The sequence below is a fragment of the Callithrix jacchus genome, chromosome 2 (genome assembly GCF_049354715.1).
Source record: "Callithrix jacchus isolate 240 chromosome 2, calJac240_pri, whole genome shotgun sequence".
In the NCBI taxonomy this organism is placed as follows: Eukaryota; Metazoa; Chordata; class Mammalia; order Primates; family Cebidae; genus Callithrix; species Callithrix jacchus.
This window is the reverse complement of record NC_133503.1, coordinates 123,542,992-123,563,562: the sequence shown is the minus strand read 5'-3', so window position 1 is coordinate 123,563,562 and position 20,571 is coordinate 123,542,992. Positions and strand designations below refer to the sequence as shown.

At 37.8% G+C, this 20,571-nt stretch overlaps 1 protein-coding gene across 2 annotated transcripts in view; it reads left to right on the top strand.

The window, feature by feature from the left end:
* Window positions 1-20,571, top strand: part of RASA1 (RAS p21 protein activator 1) — a 116,755-nt gene that overhangs the window by 41,345 nt on the left and 54,839 nt on the right. For both annotated transcript variants that reach the window (XM_002744778.7, XM_008991846.5), the window contains exons 2-4: window positions 18,579-18,731; window positions 19,726-19,861; window positions 20,467-20,537. In XM_002744778.7, the coding sequence (XP_002744824.4) occupies window positions 18,579-18,731; window positions 19,726-19,861; window positions 20,467-20,537 (360 nt within the window). The remainder of the gene's footprint in view (window positions 1-18,578; window positions 18,732-19,725; window positions 19,862-20,466; window positions 20,538-20,571) is intronic.

Sequence of the window (20,571 nt, the reverse complement as noted above, 5' to 3'; positions counted from 1 at the left end):
GGGCACAGGTGGTCTTTAGCTTATATCTGTCAGGTGGTTGAATTTTGGCTGTCCCTGGAGGCATAGGTATTTCTTGAAGAGAAGAGTGATAAATAACTACCACAGTGTGGGAGGATAGTGCAGCTGAGAAATAGCTTGAATTAGAGAGTGAAAGTCATTCTCCAGTTTGGCTAGATAAGTAGACTCCAGTAAGGGATTATGACTTTAGAATTTCCGCGTAGGCAGGGCTTTTGACAGATTTGTTTTCCTCATCTCCCACCTGCCATTGCCTACTGTGTTCAAGGCATTATGCCATGTGCTAGACTAGAGAATTGTGACGATGACTTAAGTGTCCCCAGTATCCGCAAGCACTTTTAAATTTAGTGGAGAAAACAGATATGAAAATGACTGATTGTATTACAGATAAGAAAAAAATGCCAAAAAAAAAAAAGTGTAACAAATCAGCTGACAGAAGATTAATTATGACCAAGGGATCAAGGAGATGGCACCTAAGTGAGACACTGATTTCTGTCACAAGACACTGTCTTCTGACTGATTTCTGTCTTCTGACACTGTCACAAGAATGAGATAGATTTCTGTAGGTAAAGGGATGGCAGTAAGAACATTTCAAATTAAAGGAATAGTACGATCAAAGGTGTTAAGGGTCTGAAAGTGCATGTTTGATTTGTTTAAGAAATGGCAAGTAGTCCAGTGGAGACTAGCCAAGTCATAAAGATTACTGAATGCTGTGCCAGTAGTTTAGATTTAATTCTATAATTAATGGGACCTTTTCAGTTTTGATTTGTGTTTCGGGCATAGGTGTTTCTGGAGATAATATTATAGATGTATAATAGTATATCTATAACATGTAATATTATAGATATACAGTAAGAAGACCAGTAAAATTGAAAGATCTATTGGAGGAATAGAGAACATAATGAGTAGGAAAGGAAATGACGGGATAGAAGAAGAGAGCAGTAAGAAGATGTAATTGTTGAGGCTTTTTGACTGATTGGATATGAGGGAAACGGTAGAGAAATAGGTCAGAGATACTCATGAGAAGTTTTTATTAGGTTAAATTGTATTTAATTTTTTGGTCTTAAACCAGCAATAGATGGTTCAGCTCGTAGCTTGAGTATCTGGATTGATGTTAATGACAAGTAAAGATGAGAAACAGGAGAGGGAGAAGAGGTAAAGAGAGATGCTGTGGGAGGAATGATGATGGTCGTTTTTAAAAAGAAGTGTTGAGTTTAGTTGTTGTGATATCCAGATTGAAAGATCCAGTAGATGGTGGAAATGCAATTCTGTCTTTAAGGGTAATGGGAGAGTTAGAAATTATTTACATTGTTAAATACTCTTTATTGTGACACTGGATTGAGTATGACAGATATGGGAGCTAGATTATATAAGTGACACTCCCATCTTTAAGTTTGTTTTAGAAATAAAAACCTTTTTGAATAATACACTCTTGAGGGCATTATATTTGGGAGCTAGGCAGAATGTGGTTTCCAAATTATGTAAAGTATAAAGAGCTTTATATTAAAGTGGATATATTATTCTGATTGTCATATTCACTGTGTTCATAAAGAAGTACAGAATTACATCACAGCTTCTATTAATGGCTAGCAGGCAAAAACTTGTATCTTAGTCCATTATCGGTTACTGCAGCAGAATATCTGAAACTGGTAATGTATTTTAAAAAACTATTTCTTGCAGTTTTGGATGCTGGGAAGTCCAAGACGCGGAGGTTGGCATCTAGTGAGGGTCTTCTAGCTAGCTACATCATAACATAGTGGAGGTAGTCACATGGTGAGAGGGCGGGAGGATGCCGCCTTAGGTTTCTCCTTCCCTACTTAAAAAAACCACCAGTCCTATCATGGCCAACCCCCAACCCATGACCTTATTTAATTCTGATTACCTCACAAAGACCCTGCCACCAAATACCATCATTGTATGAATTTGGGGATTAAGTTTCTAACACAGGAAATTTGGGGGCACATCATAGCAACTTCCTTTTTTTTTTTTTTTTTTTTTTTTTTTTGGATTGCAGCCATTTATTGAAATTAAAGACATTTTTTAATCTTCTTGAGATTCTATATCAGGCTGTCTACAAAGGCCACTGGGAGGCAGAGGATCATTTGAACGCAGGAGTTTGAGCTGTGGTGAGCTGCAAAGGGCTCACTACAGCCTGGGTGAGGAAAGACCCTTTCAAGGGCCAAACTGCATGCTTGCTTGCTGTGGTCATTAAACTCTAGTTTTTAGGTTAGCAGGTCTGCCTGCATTTCTTCAAGCATGAATTCCAAGTCCTTTGCTTCTTTAAAACTTGCTCCACAAATTGCTCCACACGGTGTAGTCAAGCTGACTCTCCATACCTTTAAAAGGTCTCCAACATCTGCACCCAAGCAAGCCATCCATGGATAAAAACGTTACCAGCAGAACCCATAAAGCTGGTCCAGGCAAGTTGGACTCCACCATTTCAACTTCCAGCTTTCTGTGTAATGCCTGTGTGCCAACAGCTTGAGTTAGGCTTGCTCTTTAGGACTTCAGCAGCTATTCTCATCCTTCCTCTGGGACACAACTATCCATAAGGTGCTACTGAGAGCCACATCGCATCCGCACCTAGCTCCATACCCGAAAAAACTGGCCTCCTACCTCGAAAAGCAGCAACTTCCTTTTTAAAAAATTTTGTGTTGGCCAGGCGCGGTGGCTCATGCCTGTAATCCCAGCACTTTGGGAGGCCGAGGTGGGTGGATCACGAGGTCAAGAGATCGAGACCATCCTGGTCAACATGGTGAAACCCCGTCTCTACTAAAAATACATAAAACGAGCTGGGCATGGTGGTGCATGCCTGTAATCCCAGCTACTCAGGAGGCTGAGGCAGGAGAATTGCTTGAACCCAGGAGGCGGAGGTTGCAGTGAGCCGAGATCGCGCCCTTGCACTCCAGCCTGGGTAACAAGAGTGAAACTCCGTCTCAAAAAAAAAAAAAAAATTGTGTTTTTAAAGAAGTGTGCTATCTTTTGGGTTTTTTATAGAACCTCTCAACCTAGAGTAAATACAGAATACTATTTAATAATTTCATGTTAGAATGTTTAATATGGGAGAGAGTTGAACAACTGCTGTCAAGATTATTTTATGTACTATTAGATAAGTAGCACCTTGAGAATAATAGTCTGCTTCAATTATTTTTGCATATTAGTGATCAAGCAAATTAAACACTTCTTAGGAATTATTATTGTCTTACCTTAAAAACAGTGTTGATATAAAGTACACTGCAGGTAAAAAACGTCTAATTTTAAAAAATGGATATATAGGCTGATCCTTTTTTTAAATTATTGAAAGTCGTTTGTAATTGCAATAAAATTTTTTCTATGGTTTCTTCAATAACTTGTATTTAAGTTTATTTGTAATTTCATCAGAATTTTTAAAAAGTTTATTTGTAATTTCATCAAAAATTTTAAAAAATTTAAAATTTCATCAGAATTAAAAAAATAACAGTTTGTAATGTATTACTTGGTATACGGATTTTAGCAGTGTTAAAATGTAACAGTGTTAAAATGTAACACTGTTAAAATCCGTATACCAATACATTATAAACTGATATTTTTTAAATTATCAGTTAATTTATTAATGAACTATTAATGTTTAGTTAATAAACATTTAACATAGTGTGAAAAAACTGATATTTTTAAATAATTTTCAGAACTATTAATGTTTAACTTTTTTTTTTTTCTAGAATGCCCTGAGACAAGATCTGTTTGTTTGAAAAGACAAATTGCTAGTATAAATTTAAAGCAAATATGATGAACGATTAATTTGCACCTTGGCTTCTGTTATCTGTAACAGATGTACCCTCTAAGGTGTTCTGGCTATGGTATCTGGAAGATAATTCCTTCTTTGCATGGTTACTATAGTTATCTTATTAAGGGCCAGTTGGTTTCAGAATGTACTTTAAGAAATGTGAAAAGGCTGGGTGCAGTGGCTCACGCCTGTAATCCCAGCACTTTGGGAGGCCAAGGCAGGAGGATCATGAGGTCAAGATATCAAGACCAGCCTGGCCAACATGGTGAAACCCTATCTCTACTAAAAGTACAAAAATTAGCTGGTGTGGTGGTGTGCACCTGTAGTCCCAGCTACTCAGGAGGCTAAGGCAGGAGAATCGCTTGAACCCAGGAGGTGGAGGTTGCAGTGAGCCTAGATGGTGCCACTGCACTCTAGCCAGCAACAGAGCGAGACTTCATCTCAAAAAAGAGACAAATGTGAAAAATAGCTGCGGAAAAAAAATTAACTTTTTAGAAGACAGTAACAGATATCTTATTCTGATTCACAGGTAATCAGTGGATAAACAGTTAAATTGATAATCACAAAAATACTTCAAAACCAAAGGCTCCTTCTTCATTTTTCTCATCCCTAAATTTTCTACCCCTCTCCCTCAAATTTTATGGCATTTTATTTTGTGTGTCAGGATTGCCACTATCTAAATATCTTTCTTTGAGATTTCTAGACCTGTCCCACAGACACTAAGAATTGAGAACATGGAGAGTGGGAGTAAGGAAGTTGCATGGTCCTTCCTGTATCTGTTTTTAATACCTTGTGCCTCAGCACCCCTGTTTTGGGGAACTTCCTGTACGTAAACTGTCAAAGCCTCTCACAGTTGTAGATACAAAACTGTTTTCTGGTAACCTGTGGTGCCACTGATTTCTTCTCCATGTGAGAAAAGGAGCTTTGAATCTGAGTTTATGGGAAAAGTCACCTGAGTGTGCTACTTGGATACCACTTAAAAAAAAATTTTTTTTTGAGACAGATTCTGGTTCTGTTGCCCAGGCCAGAGTGCAGTGGCACAATCTCAGCTTACTGCAACCTTCACCTTGCAGGTTCAAGCAATTCTCATGCCTCAGACTCCCAAGTAGCTGGGATTACAGGTGTGTGCCACTACATCTGGATAATTTTTGTATTTTTAGTAGTCAGGTTTCACCATGTTGGTCAGGCTGGTCTCGAACTCCTGGTCTCATGCGATCAGCCTGTCTTGACCTCCCAAAGTTCTGGGATTGCAGGTGTGAACCACTGTGCTTGGTAGATACCGCAGATTTGTGCTAACTTCATCTGTGCTTTTTGTTACATGGTGCTCTTACTGCAGTCCTTTTGTTCATGCATTCCAGACTTTTAATATATTTCCCCTTAGCTGCCTTCCTTGACATTTTTACCACACTGCTTAAGGCCTATCTTCTTCCTCATTAGATGGCCTTAATTACTACTTTATAGAGAGAATAAAAATTACATATTTTCAAGTTCAGTCATCACTTTGCTTATTTGTGACCTTAAGGAATTAGACTAGATATCTGAAAGCCTTTTCCATCCCAGATGTTTCATCTTAAAATAATTTTCTCTACTTTTTACTGTGAGGCAACTGTATATTTGTTCTTTTACCATTTTACAATTGTAGATACTGTGTTTTCACCAATCTTCTTCTGTCTTTCCTGTTTTTTAAGGAAAAGATGACCTTTTTCCCTGGTAAGACTGTATTTCTCATGCTCTCTTTTTTTCCTTTTCAGAGTCTTGCTCTGTCATCTCGGCTGGAGTAAAGTGGCATGATCTCAGCTCACTGCAACCTCTGCCACCTGGGTTCAATTAATTCTCATGCCTCAGCCTCCTGAGTAGCGGGGATTACGGGTGCCCACCACCACACCCAGCTAATTTTTGTATATTTTGTAGAGAGAGTGTTTCGCCATGTTGTCCAGGGTGGTCTTGAAGTCCTCAGCTCAATTTGCCTGCCTCAGCCTTTCAAAGTTCTAGGATTAGGCGTGAGCCACTGTGCCCAGCTGTTTTTCTAATACTCTTAAACTCATTTTTTCTCATTTATTTTAGAGCATTGCTTTGTCAAATATCCCCCTGTTATAATAGATAGTTGTAATGGAACAGTTTTCAACGGGATGTTTAGAGTAATGTTACTACCATTAGATTAAGAGTAAGGATATAAGGTTGAGATTCATTTCTGGGCTAATACGTTTTCTTGGCATTTTGAAGGGTGCTTTCATAAATAAAAATCCGGAGAACAGTTCTACCTGAGCTTTTATGATAACCCCCACAAACATTTGTGGATTCCTACTGTATGCAAAGCACTGTACTAAGAATGCTATAGGGGATATAAAAATCAGCAAAATTTGGCCTGTTAGAGGAGGAGTTTATGGTCTAGAATAGGGAACATGGAAAAAAGTACAATGAGATAGAGGAAGATTGATGGCTAAATGCAGAGGAGTTTAAAGGAGGCTGAATTAGTTTGTCTTCACCCTGCTCTAAATAACTACCCGAGACTGGGTAGTTTATAAAGAAATGATGTTTGGTTGACTCGCTTCTGCAGGCTGTACAGGAAGCTTGGCTGGGGAGGCCTCAGGAATCTTACAGTTACGGCAGAAGGCAAAGGAGAAGCAAGCACATCTTCACATGGTGACAGGAGAGTCAGCATGTGCAGGGGAATGTGCCACACATTTTTAAACCATCAGATCTCATGAGAACTCACTCACTATCATGAGAGCAGCAAGGGAAAATTTGCTCCCAAGAACCAATCACCTCCTACATGGTCCCCTCCCCAACACAGGGAATTATACAATTCAACCTGAGATTTGGGTTAGGGCACAGAGCCACACCATATCATTTGCCCCAGCCTCTCTCAAATCTCATATTCTCACATGTCAAGACACAATCATTCCTTCCCAACAGTCCCCCAAAGTCTTAACTCATTCCCGCATTAACTAAAAAGTCCAGAGTCTCATCTGAGACAAGGCAAGTTCCTTCCACTTATGAGCATGTAAAATTAAAAACAAGTTAGTTTCTTCCAAGATACAAAGAGAGTACAGGCATTGGGTAAATGCTGCTGTTCCAAATGGGAGAAATAGCCAAAACAAAGGGACTATAGGCCCCATGCAAGTCCGAAACCCAGCCGGAAACTAATGAAATCTTAAAACTCCAAAATAATCTCCTTTGATTCCATGTCTCACATCCAGGGCATGCTGATGCAAGGGGTTGCCTCCTAAGGCCTACAGCAACTCTGCCCCATGGCTCTGCAGGATGCAGCCCCCACAGCTGCTTTTATGGGCTGGCATCTAGTGCCTGTGACTTTTGCAGGCACACAGTGCAAGCTGTCAGTGGATCTACCCTTCCGGAGTCTAGAGGATGATAGACCTCTTCTCACAAGTCCATTAGGCAGTACCCTTATGGGGACCATCCTCTATGGGGGCTCCAATCCCACATTTTTCCCCTCTGGACTTCCCTAGTAGAGGTTCTACATGAATGCTCTGCCCCCACAGCAGACTGCCGCCTAGACATCCAGGCATTTCCATACATCCTCTGAAATTAAAGTGGAGGCTCCCAAACCTCAACTCTTGCCTTCTGTGTATTCACAGACCCAGCACCATGTGGAATCCACCAAGGCTTGTAGTTAGCACCCTCTGAAGCCATGTCGCAAGTTGTATATTGGCCCCTTTTAGCCAGAGCCACAGCTGGAGCTGGAGAGGCTGGGACACAGGGCACCAAGTCCCCAGGCCACACTTAGTAGTGGGGCCTTGGGACTGGTCCATGAAACCATTTTTCCCTCTTAGACTTCCAGGCCTGTACTGGAGGGGCTGCTGTGAAGATCTCTGACATGCCCCGGGAGACATTTTCCCCACTGTCTTGGCTATTTGCATTGGCTTATTGTCACTTATGTAAATTTCTGCAGCTGGTTTGAATTTCTCCCCAGAAAATGGGTTTGTCTTTTCTATCACATGGTCAAGCTGCAAAATTTCCAAACTTTTATGTTCTGCTTCCCTTTTAAACATAAGTTCCAATTTCACACCATCTCTTTCTTCATGCATATGAGCATACACTTTTAGAAAAATACCAGGTCACATCTTGAATGCTTTGCTGCTTAGAAATTTCTTCTGCCAGATACCCTAAATCATCTCTCTCAAGTTCAAAGTTACGCACATCTCTAGGGCAGGGACACAAAGCTGCCAGTCTCTGTTAAAGCATAGCAAGAGTGACCTTTACTCCAGTTTCCAATAAGTTCCTCATCTCCATCTGAGACCACATCAGCCTGGATTTCACTACCAATATCACTATCAGCATTTTGGTTACAACCATTCAGCAAGTCTCTAGGAAGTTCAAAACTTTCCCACATGTTTTTATCTTCTGATGCCTACAAACTGTTCCGGCTTCTGCCTATTACCCAGTTCCAAAGTTGCTTCCACATTTTGAGGTATCTTTGTACCAGTGCCACACTTCTCTGGTACTGGTTTTCTGTATTATCCTATTCTCACACTGCTACAAAGAACTACCCGAGATTGGGTAATTTATGAAGAAAAGAGGTTTAATTGACTCGCAGTTCTATAGGCTATACAGGAGGCATGACTGGAGAGGCCTCAGAAAACTTACAATCATGGCAGAAGGCAAAGGGAAAGCAATAACATCTTCACATGGTAACAGGAGAGAGAGTGGGAAGGGGGTAGTGCCACACACTTTTAAACCATCAGCTCTTGTGGGAATTTACTATCAAGAGAATAGCAAGGGGAAATTTGCCTCTGTGATCTAATCACCTCCCACCAGGTCCTCCCCCAACTCTGGGAGTAACAGTTCAACATGAGATTTGGGTGAGGATACAGAGCCAAACCATATCAGAGGGAGATAATGTATTCAGTTAAAGTGGATTAAAAATGGCTTTATGCAAGTATACTTTTCCTTGGAACTCAACATATAATAGTGTTTTCAAAGGAGAAATTGAATGAATTGTGAGAAGACATGGTGAAACAAGGTAGTATTTGTAGAGTCTGATTTGGCTGGAAGGGAGGCTGGAGCCTTTCATTGTGGCCTTTGAATGCCATGGTGAATACTTTCTGCTTTATTTGTTATTGCATTGCCATTTGCAGACTTATGAGCTATTAGGGTGAAAAGATTAAGCCTGTGGTTTAGGAAGAAAGAACCTGTTAGGGAGATGAATCTTTCCCTAGTTGTAGGAAGGGTTGGAGCAGTATGATATGGAGAAGGGTAGTAATGAATACAGGAATGGAAAACTGGAGAATAATTTCAGTGATACTGGAGTTGTGGTGTGCAAGTTGGCAGTAGCTGGGAAGATAAGAAGTGTTTAGGAAAAACTCTCAAATTGTTTTTCCTCTGTATTTACACACCATAATCAACACAGAAGTCGTCTCTGTCTAAATACACAGTATTTCTCCCTGGCAAATAAGCAACCAGTTTTATAGTGAACATCAGCTGGTTGGCCTCCAATTCATTTCTAGCACTATCCAGAGATAGTGTCCGATCCCAACGGCTGAGGGCCCAGTCTTGGTGGCCCAGTCTTGGGGACTTGGGGCCTCCTTCCCACTGATTGTAAGTCTGGATCTCTAGAACTTCTACCAGATGGCTTCAAGTTGGGGTTCCTACAACCCCCTCTTTGGGTTCAATTAATTTACTAGAGCTACTCACAGAACTCAGGGAAGCACATTTACTGGTTTATTAAGAAAGATCTGTTAAAAGATACAAGTAAACAGCCAGATGGCAAGGTCTGGATGCAATAGGGCAAGTTTTGGAAGGGTCCCAAATGCAGGAGGGTCCCAAATGTTTCTGTCTCCATGGAGCTAGGTGTGCCACCCTCCCAGCAAATGGGTGAGTTCTTGTTCACCTTCCTGTTCACCTTCACATGTTCAGCTGTGAAGCCAGTCCTTTAGTTTTTTTACAGAATTTTTATGACATCAGCACTTTTCCCAATAGGAAGGTCCCCACAGGACATTCTCTGAAATGAGAGCCTTAAACCCACTATTGGAAAAGTGGAGGAAAATTAGAGTCCTGCCTTGGTGCAGGTGAAAGAAGGGCAGGAGAAGGTTGTTGTTTCCTGAGGTCTAACACACTGAACGTTATAATAAAAGACTATAACAAGGGTGATGTGGTTTGAATGTATGTTCCCTCCAAATCTAATGTTTAATGAGAACTCTAGTGTTGGAAGTGGGGTGGGGTGGGAGGTATTTGGATCATGGAGGTGGATCCCTCATGAATGGTTTACTGCCCTTCCTGTGATAATGAGTTCAGGTGAGAGCTGGCTGTTTAAATATGCGGTGCCCCCAACCCCTACTCCATGGATCGGTACTTGACTATGGCCTGTTCGGAACTGGGCCACACAGCAGGAGGTGAGCCGCAGGCAAGTGAGCATTACTGCCTGAGCTCCACCTTCTGTTAGGAGCAGCATTAGATTCTCACAAGAGTGCAAACCCTATTTTGAACAACTCACGTAAGAGTAGGTTGTACAATCCTTATGAGAGTCGAATGCCTAATGATCTGAAGTGAAACGGTTTCATCCTGAAATCATCTCTGCTGATCCCTCTCTGTGGAAAAACTGTTTTCCACTAAAGCAGTCCCTGGTGCCAGAGGTTGGGGACCACCGGTTTAAAGGAGCCTGGCTCCTCCTCTCTTCTCTTACTCTCTCTGGCTATGTGATGTGCTAGCTCTCCCTTTGCCTTCTGCCATGAGTAAAAGCTTCCTGAGGCCTCACTAAATGCATATTCTAGCACCATGCTTCATCTGTAGTCTGTAGAATCACGAGCCAAAATAAACCACTTTTCTTTAGTATTTCTTTATAGCAATGCAAAGACAGACTAAGACAAAGGGCTATGGGAGTTATAAGCCGGGAACTGTGGATCAAAACCTATTTTTTAAAATACAGTTACTAAGCACAAACATAAAAATAAAGTAACACTGCAAGAAGGCATCAAAGTTGCTTTTGAAGTTTCAGGTCTGGACACTAGGAAGGATGTTGGTGTCGTTAATAAAGAGGAGGAGTGGCCGGCGGGGTGGCTCACGCCTGTAATCCCAGCACTTTGGGAGGCCGAGGCGAGTGGATCACGAGGTCAGGAGATCGAGACCATCCTGGTCAACATGGTGAAACCCTGTCTCTACTAAAAATACAAAAAAAATTTAGCTGGGCATGGTGGTGCATGCCTGTAATCCCAGCTACTCACGAGGCTGAGGCAGGAGAATTGCCTGAACCCAGGAGGCGGAGGTTGTGGTGAGCCGACATTGCACCATTGCACTCCAGCCTGGGTAACGAGCGAAACTCCGTCTCAAAAAAAAATAAAAAGGAGTGAGCATGAGTGTGTGTGTGTGTGTGTGTGTGTGTGTGTGTGTGTGGATGTGTGTGTTTGGAGAGGTATTTGCTAATTTTGTAAGATTTTGATATGTTCACCTTAAGGTGAAGATTCTTGGGAGGGCTTTGTTAATTTAAGCCTAGAGTTTAGGAAGGAAGTTAGATTTAAAGAGGGAAGTTTGGGGATCACTGTCAGTAGAGGTTATAATTTGATCCAATTGATAACTGATATTTCCATGAGTACAAATAAATATAGAAATGTAAAATCCTGAGGAAAAGCGTGTAGAAAATGCCTTCGTTTTAGGATGACCTTTGAATAAATTGTGTAATATTGCACCCTTATTTTTTTTTTTTTTAAAACTTACACAGGAGAAACACCTTGAGAAAGCACAAAGGGAGAAACCTAATGCCTAAAACATTACCTAACACATAATAGGAGCTTAACAAAAATCGTTGAATGAAAAATTGTAACTTATTTAAGGATGTAAGCGTACATACAGGAGAATAATGGGCATATTGTGGAGAACTTTTGAGGGACAGAGTGGATAATGCCCACTCCCCTGCCTTGTGCTCTCATAGGGTTATTGCTGAGACTGGATGAAAGGACAGATCTGAGAATATTTTGAACTTTTAAAACGTTCTTTGAGGCATATTTGGTTTGGGGAACTGAAAGAAATTTCATAAGGTAATATGTCTGTATTCAGCAAGTAAGTTAACATGTCTATATATAAGCTTATATTCTTTACATTTTATTTGATGGGAATTAGATTTGTAAAGTATATTATAAAGAATGTGTAAGGTATTCTTATGGTCACATATCTTTTGATAAGTCAACTATTTTTTTTTTTTTTTTTGCCTGTGCTTTTTCCATTTGCCTGTAACATTTTTCTTACCTTCCTTCTCAGTCCCTCACTTTTTCCAAATCAGTTGCCATTCATCTTTTAGGTTTCAGTTTAGCCATCAGTTAGTTCTTTCAGGAAATGTATACTAAAATTCTAAGACTAAAACAGATCATTTTTTTGTGTCCCTGTGTATCTCAGCACTTACTATACCAGATTACAGTTGCTTGATTTGTCTGTCTTCTCCACTAGATCCTAAACCTTCATGTCATAGTGTTCTGTGCTACTTACTTTATATTTTTACCATGCAGCACAATGCTTGGCACATAGTTTGTTGGAGATGAACTAAATAAGAGACAATGTTAGACTAAAGTTTACTTTTAACCTTCGGATATAGTGATTTCTTGTCTTCATGTTCATAATGGTATGCTATTGTAATTGTTGAAGATCTAAGAAAAACCCAACTATAAGAATTGAGATTGTTTTGAGGATTTAAAGTACACAGATACAAGAGATTGGAAATGTGCTGTAGGAACTGATATTAGCCACCTGCTAGTAGGTATTGTGCTAGCCTTCCCTCTCTTTTCCTCCTCTCTTTCAACATTTGATTAGCGCATAACATTTCTTGGAGAGGTGTGTGGCTTTTCTTCTCTTTGTTATCTGTTTGTTCAGTAGGGTGATGGGAGTTAAAGGTAGTAAAAACTACACAGTCGTGGTTGATTGCATTTCAGTGTAAACTTTTGTATTCTCACCTTTGGTATGTTAGTCTTTTAGTTAATTTTGGATGGACAGAATGTATGACAATGCTGTTTCTTTAGAAATACTCTCAAAACTAAAACCTCTTTTGGAGTCTGTAAATATGTTACCTGTTGAAAAAGGAAACAACATTTCTGCCCTTTGAACTAACTTGATTTGAGATAAATACATACACGCATGCATGTGCACACACACATACATAGATGCACTAGATATCTGGGTATATACAAATATACCCAAGAATAGCTAACATAAACATGCTCTCTTCCCCCCTTTCCCAAGTTGAAGTAGTGCATAGTTGGTCTAAGGAGTACTATACCTGTTTTGCTTAGCCTAGTGGTTTTTCAAATGAATTTACCAGTGACCCAATGTTAGTCTGTATCATAGTGATTTGAAAAAAGGCCAAGTAAATCACTTTGTACGCGGTGAATTTTCTTTACTTTCTTCTTCACTTTAAGAAATCAGTTGCTTTTATTTTTTAACCTTTAGCTCAGACTGTATTAGTCCATTCTCATGATGCTAAAAAGACAAATCTGAGATGGAGTCATTTATAAAGGAAAGAAGTTTAATTGATTAACAGTTCTACAAGACTGCAAAGGCCTCAGGAAACCTAAAATCATGGCAGAAGGGGAAGCAAACATGCCCTTCTTCACATGGTGTCATCAAGGAGATGTACTGAGGAAAAGGGGGAAAAGCCCCTTATAAAACCCTCAGATCTCATGAGAACTCACTCACTTTCACAAGAACAGCAGCATGGAGTTAACTGCCTCAATAATTCAGTTACCTCCCACCAGATCTCTCCCACAATATGTGGGGATTATGGGAACTACAATTCAAGATGAGATTTGGGTGGGGACACAGCCAAACCATATCACAGACAGTAAGAATTGTATTTGTTACAAATAAATATGGGAACTTTAGATGATTTTTATGTTTTAGCAAATTCATACCAACCTGAAATCACCAATTTAGTTTTAGAAGACACAAACATGTATAGGAAAGTCTGATTAGCATTTTGAGACTTACAGAGTAACTTCAGAAGTTTGTAATATGATCAGGCACACAGAGACCCAAGTGATTGAGACGACAAAGTATTTTTTGGCAATTGGATTTCTGCATGTATGTTTCTCTGTAACAACTTGGTGCCTGTCGGTGATATAACCAAAAGGAAGAACACAGTGGAAACTAAAAGTGATCTGCTGGTAACTTCAATATAGTTTCTTTTTCTAAAAGGAAGTCTATTTATGTTAGCACTGTTTTAATGGTTTTCTTTTGTGTAGTAGACAGTTTTCATTTGGGATTATCAAGTTAGTTGTAAATAATTGTACAGTTTCAATGAAATGCCTGTCTGTATTCACAGTAGGATATTTTTTCGTAGCATAGATTTCCATATTTTTCTCTGATCAAGTGAAACAGACTAAAAAACACAAAGACTACTCTAAGGCTCCTCAAAGGTGTTCAGCAATATGCAGCATATTTTTTCCCCCCTTGAGACAGGATCTTGCTCTGTTGCCCAGTCTGGAATGCAGTGGCACGATCTCAGCTCACTGCAGCCTTGACTTCCTGGGCTCAAGCCATCCTCCTATCTTAGCATCTCGAGTAGCTAGGACCATAGGCATGTTCCACCATGACTGGCTAATTTTGGTATTTTTTTGTGGAGGTGGGATTTTGCCATGTTGTTCATGGTCATGAACTCGTGGGGACAAGCAGTCCCCGCCTCAGCCTCCCAAAGTCCTGGGATATAAAGGTGTGAGCCACCATGCTAGCTACAGCACACATTTTATAAAAAATATTGATGTAATTCCAAATTTAAAATAGAGCAATTTCTGTAACTTTTTTTGTTCACTTATTCTACATGTGATTTTATCTTAGATGTATGATATTGTATATAAATTGATTTGTAGTTCTAAGAAAAATGAAATCAAGGGGTTCCATATCTGCCTGTAAGATTTCTCAAAAAAAATTTACAAAGCCAGCTATGAATACATATATGTACTTCTTGAATTTCCTGCTTCTATTCCTTTTCCCATCTTCCTTAGAGAGGCAAAGAAGAAGAGACAGGGAAATTTACTTTTAAAATAGGAGAACATTAAATGCTTTATTATTAACGTGTTATATTAAGCAGTTTTAAGTCACGGTATCTCAAGTACATACTGTCCTTTATACTGTACCTCAGCCTCCAAAAATATGTGCACATTGGGAAAAGAATAGGGGCTCCTTTAGAGTTTCCTTCTAGAGTTGCCAGGTGAAATGTAAGAATTTCTAGTTTATTAATACTATGGCATCTGCAGCCCTGCAGTCTGTATAATCTATAATGTTCAAAAAGTGTTTTGAGAAAATTTCTTCCTAAAATTAATGCCTTAGTAGAAGAAGAATGATTGGGTTCTCCTTTTCTCTACCTCAAATTGGATGGAAAGTAAACAAGACTGGAAAATAGGGTAATTGAGACTAAGATCATTCACAGATTGATCACCCATTATGTAACAGTCATAAAACTGGATAGTTTTCTTGAAGAAGTCCCATAGCCTTTGAGTATCCTCTACTCCTCTGTGTTGGTTTGATAATAATCCAGCTAATATTTACTGAGTTCTTGCTATCCATTAGGTACTCTTCTAAGCAACTTTATACATGCTAGCTCATTTAATAATATTAAGCCAACAGTCTGTGAGATAGACACTATTGTATTCCTTTTATAGATGAGGAAACTGAGGTTCAGAGATAAAGTAATCTGCCTACATTTGCACAGCTAGGTGGTAGAGGTGGGATTCAAAAACAGTGACTCTAGAAACTTTTCTCCTAACCATTCCACTATAAAGCCTATGTAATATTTTTCATTTTTGTGTTTTTCTTTGTAGGAATTTAGGACAAGTATTTAATTATATTCTGAGGTTAAGATAGAAATTAATTTTTCTCATTTACAAGTGATGATAACGACATACAAAACGTAAATAAACACTTGGCCATAACTGGAGATGTTTCTGATGAGATTGGGTATGTTTAGGGTGGCCTCACCATAGATTGGAGGTTTCTTGGGTTTCTGGTAAGTCTTGGTCTTCTGTTAGTATGCTCTCTCTCTTTTGAACAAGCTCAGGGAGTGTCAGCATAGCCATCCTTCTCTGAGTTCTATCAGCCTAAACTGTTTTCATATATCAGAATTTCTGGCTGGGCCAGAGGTTTGTTACAGTTGAAATGGTTTAACATTTTTTAAGGATCAAATCAACTGCATAAATGTTTACAAGCTGATGGCTGGATAATTTAATTATAGTTTATAGTCATAATCAAGAATTGACATGTTTTGCCTTATGTGTTTGAAGCTTATGACCTTTTGACATGAAAGGAAATTACTATTGTGTAGGAAACAGTTACTTATTTAGATTAATGTCTTTTTCCAGAACTGACCTACCCATTTTAATGCTCAGATCTTAGGGAAAGTACATAGATGTAAAAAACTGACTCGGTGTGGTAGATTACACCTGTAATCCCAGCACTTTGGAAGGCTAAGGTGGGCACATCACTTGAGTCGAGGAATTTGAGACCAGCCTGGGCAACATGGCAAAACCCTGTTCTCTATTAAAAAAAAAAAAAAAAAAAAATTTTAGCTGGGCATGGTAGCATGTGTCTGCAGTCTCAGCTACTTGGGAGACTGTGGTGGGAGGATGGCTTGTGCCCAGAAGGTGGAGGTTGCAGTGAGGTGAGATGATACCAGTGCACTCCAGCCTAGGCAACAGAGTGAAACCCCCATCTTAAAAATACAAAACAAAAAAAAAAACTGAAAACCACAAATAAACATGTATCAATTAAAATCCTAAGTCAGATATCTATTATAAAGTAGTAATTTTGTAATGCCTCATGGATCTCTGTGTATCATTTCATGGTGAATTCAAAAGATGAAGGAGATTAAATAAAACCTTTTCATCTTGATAGTGCCTAAGACACAACAGAAATTTTACAAATAACAAGTACATAAAAATAGAGATTTGCTTAAAATTGTCCTTAATTTTATCTTTGTTGGATATATAAATCTGTTCTCTGGGATAGTTCCACTGCTTTAAGTAATGGGGAATATACTAGTTTTATGTTCTAAGGATATCCCATATATTTTTATACTAAACCTTATAGCCTGAAATTTCAAAATTTTATTTTCTTGTGTAGTTAAATTATAGTTCTTCAAAGGACCTTTATGATCTCCAGTGTAAACTTTTCATTTCAGATTAAAAAAATCCTCGAGTTCTTGAAAGTTAAATTTAATTGTCATTTGTCTCAAAGATAATGGCTACACTAAGATTAGGATTTCAGAGGAATGCAAGATTGATTGTTCTAATACTGACAGTTTACAATTATGTTTTATAAATAAGTTTTTCATTATTTTTAGTCTTATGCATAGGGCTCTAAATACATAGGTTGGTTTTAGAAGAAAACTAAAAGTAATTCTTAAGAAGTTTTAAGTTTCTGTATTTTTGTTTTATTTTTATTTCTAGAAACAGTCTCACTCTGTCACCAGGCTGGAGTACAGTGGCGTGATCTTAGCTCACTGCAACCTCCGCCTCCCAGGTTCAAGCGATTCTCCTGTCTCAGCCTCCTGAGTACCTGGCACTAGAGGCGTGTGCCACCACTCCCAGCTAATTTTTGTATTTTTAGTAGAGATGGGGTTTCACCATGTTGACCAGAAATGGTCTCAATCTCTTGACCTTGTGATCTGCCCGCCTCAGCCTCCCAAAGTGCTGGGATTACAGGCATGAGTCACTGTGCCCGGCCCTTCTGTTTTATTTTTATAAATTAAGGAATCAAGAATAATGAGCTTTTACTACAACAGTCTTACAAAAATAATAATAGCATAATGCATTTATCATTGGCTCATATATAATATACATACTACATTATTATAAACATTAAGATTACAAAGAAACATTGTTAAAGCTGAAATACTATATTATGTAACATAATTGAATATATCAATGTAATATGAATGTTTATTGTTTTACTCTGAAAGTTTCCAATTCGGCTGTAAGTATCTAAGGATGAGTTTGGCTAAACTATCAAAAATGTAAAAAGATTTTATAACAATTACTTTGGAGATTTGTTACCATGCTTGTTTGATATTTCTGGTATATTTCTAAGTATGTTTCTGTTTATATCAGTCCATGAGGCTTTGATAGGTATACTTGGTATCATGGATGATGCTAGAGTTATAGCCAGTTTCTTAAGCAGATCATTTGATAGTATGTAGGTAGAGTACAGTTAAATTGAGAGCCATAAGGGTGAAGGGACAAAGGTGCTATTTATTCTTCCACATGTTTGTTAAATAAGTTTGGAAAGTTGAGTGCACATTTATAGTCATGGAGTAGATTATTTTAGAGCCAAAGGGATTAATCAGCTTCATGTTCAAATAGGAAATTAGAATAGCATCCTTTAGACAGTGTAATTCTGTTTTCCTGTCTCAGGGCACAAACACTAAAATAGAATAAAACATTTTATATACTCATAGTTTCCATGGAACTGGTAAAGTCTTGATTCCTTAGTATAAGATACAAGTGGTAAATTAATCATTTCCATTTGTCCAAATTTTATTTTTCTAAGTAAAGATTGGGTTGCTGTAGTTTTATATTTTGAATAGCAGGCAATCCTGGAGGTAGGAAGATGGGTAGAAATGGAAGAATTTATGTATGAGATGACTAGGACTGAACTTCTAGAACAAATTAAAGACCAAGTAAATGAGTATTTTTTGAGAGACTGAGGTTAAATAGAATTGAGTTAAAATTGGATTAATTGGTTCAGAGTAAAATATAAATGTTTAAAGTTACATGTAGGCATTTAAAACCCTAGTGATATGTTTTTCAAGTACCAATAGAAATTTTACAGTTGCAATTTATATTGTAATATCTTCTCTCTTTTCCCCTAGGTGGTATCATGGAAAACTTGATAGAACGATAGCAGAAGAACGCCTCAGGCAGGCAGGAAAATCTGGCAGTTATCTTATAAGAGAGAGTGATCGGAGGCCAGGGTCCTTTGTACTTTCATTTCTTAGCCAGATGAATGTTGTCAACCATTTTAGGTAAGTCTTTATTCCTATTATGAAGCCACATGGTATAATTATTTTTATATAATATTTATAAATATACCTGTATAATAAAGATGAATTACTCAGTAACAAATAATGGAAAAGGATGCTTGTTTTCAGTCAAATGATTTCATCAGTGATTTAGAGAGATTCTTTTGAATGGTCAAATTTTTTTTTAAAAACAATATTGTTGGGCATTACTGTGCTGATTCTCAAATATATTTATAGCTTTTAAAGCATAAAGAATTACAAATAAACTTTAGTAGGCTAAAGGAAAGGAATTACATACTTTTAGACTATAGAATAACAAAAAGTATAGGAGACCCTGTTTAAAACTCAGTTTGTGTGCTTTATTTTAGCTTCACTATTCTGAAACCCTTTGTAGACATGTACTTCAGTGAAACAGGCATGTAAATTTTCAAGTGCAAATATTAATTCTGTATATATAAATATATTTATGTATATTATATTCTGTTTCACTTTTACAGAAGAAGTTGAAAAAAATCATCTAATGCATATAGTGTTAAATGATAAAATGTTTGTGTACCCTTGGTTTTTAGATTTTAAAGTAAGCTTTACTAGTACCATGATCCCACATGTAGTATGTAAAATTATTACTGTACTTTGTGTAAATATTTCAACAGATCTGTGAGCTACTTTTAGCCAGAGAAAACTTACAAAATTGTTAATTTGGCCCTAAATACGGAAAGTGAGAAGAGGTATCTGAGGGTGAATTTTCAAATATTTGATGGAATTCTGTAATTGAGGTTTATAAGCCTGATACGTATTTCATATCAAATGCATGTATATATATGTAAGAGAAATAGCCCCAAGTAATTTGCTATGATAAAGATGGTATTTTAGTGTAAGGATGTAGTTACAAGGAAAAGAGCATGGAAATTTCGGATTTGTAATTTCTTTGTGAAACTTGGTCTTTAAAATTGGCTGTAAAGATTTTTTATCCTGTTATTTTTTCCTGTTCAAATAGGATTATTGCTATGTGTGGTGATTACTACATTGGTGGAAGACGTTTTTCTTCACTGTCAGATCTAATAGGTTATTACAGTCATGTTTCTTGTTTGCTTAAAGGAGAAAAATTGCTTTATCCAGTTGCACCACCAGAGGCAAGTTTTCAAAAGTTTATTTTTTCACTATAATAATGACTAGCTGTTGTTGTTCAGTTTCTTATGTTTACTATAATTCAAGAAGTATTCGTTGTATTAAATTTTAATTCGGGTTATAATGTCAGAACGAAATGGACAACTTCTTTGAAAAAGAAAATACTTTTCAGTAATTTTTTATTTAAGAAATCAGATTTAAAAAAATACTGTAAGGTGATAGCCTAACAAATATTTCTGAATGTATAAGGGCAAATTACTGATTTCATAGTACTAAACCTGACTTTGCTGCTGGATTCTGAAATGCCTTCTGTATCATAAGAGAAAGGTTAACTTACATGTTTCATATGGTATATTTAAAATGAAATGATCATTCATATTACCTGATAAAAGCAGATTGCTTATATTTAAAATATAATTTTCATAAAAACAAAAACAACAAAATAGCCTTGCTAGGCACTGGGTGTTTATAGTCCAAGTAAAAATTTATTTGATCTCATGGAGTGTCTGATGTGAATGTTTATTGACTTTAACTGTGTAGATATGCCTCTTTTGACTTTCAGATAAAAAGATTGTCTTTTTAAAACCCTGTTTTTTTTAACGGTTTCTAGCCAGTAGAAGATAGAAGACGTGTACGAGCTATTCTGCCTTACACAAAAGTACCAGACACTGATGAAATAAGGTATTTTATAATCTATTCTCATGTATAGGCATTT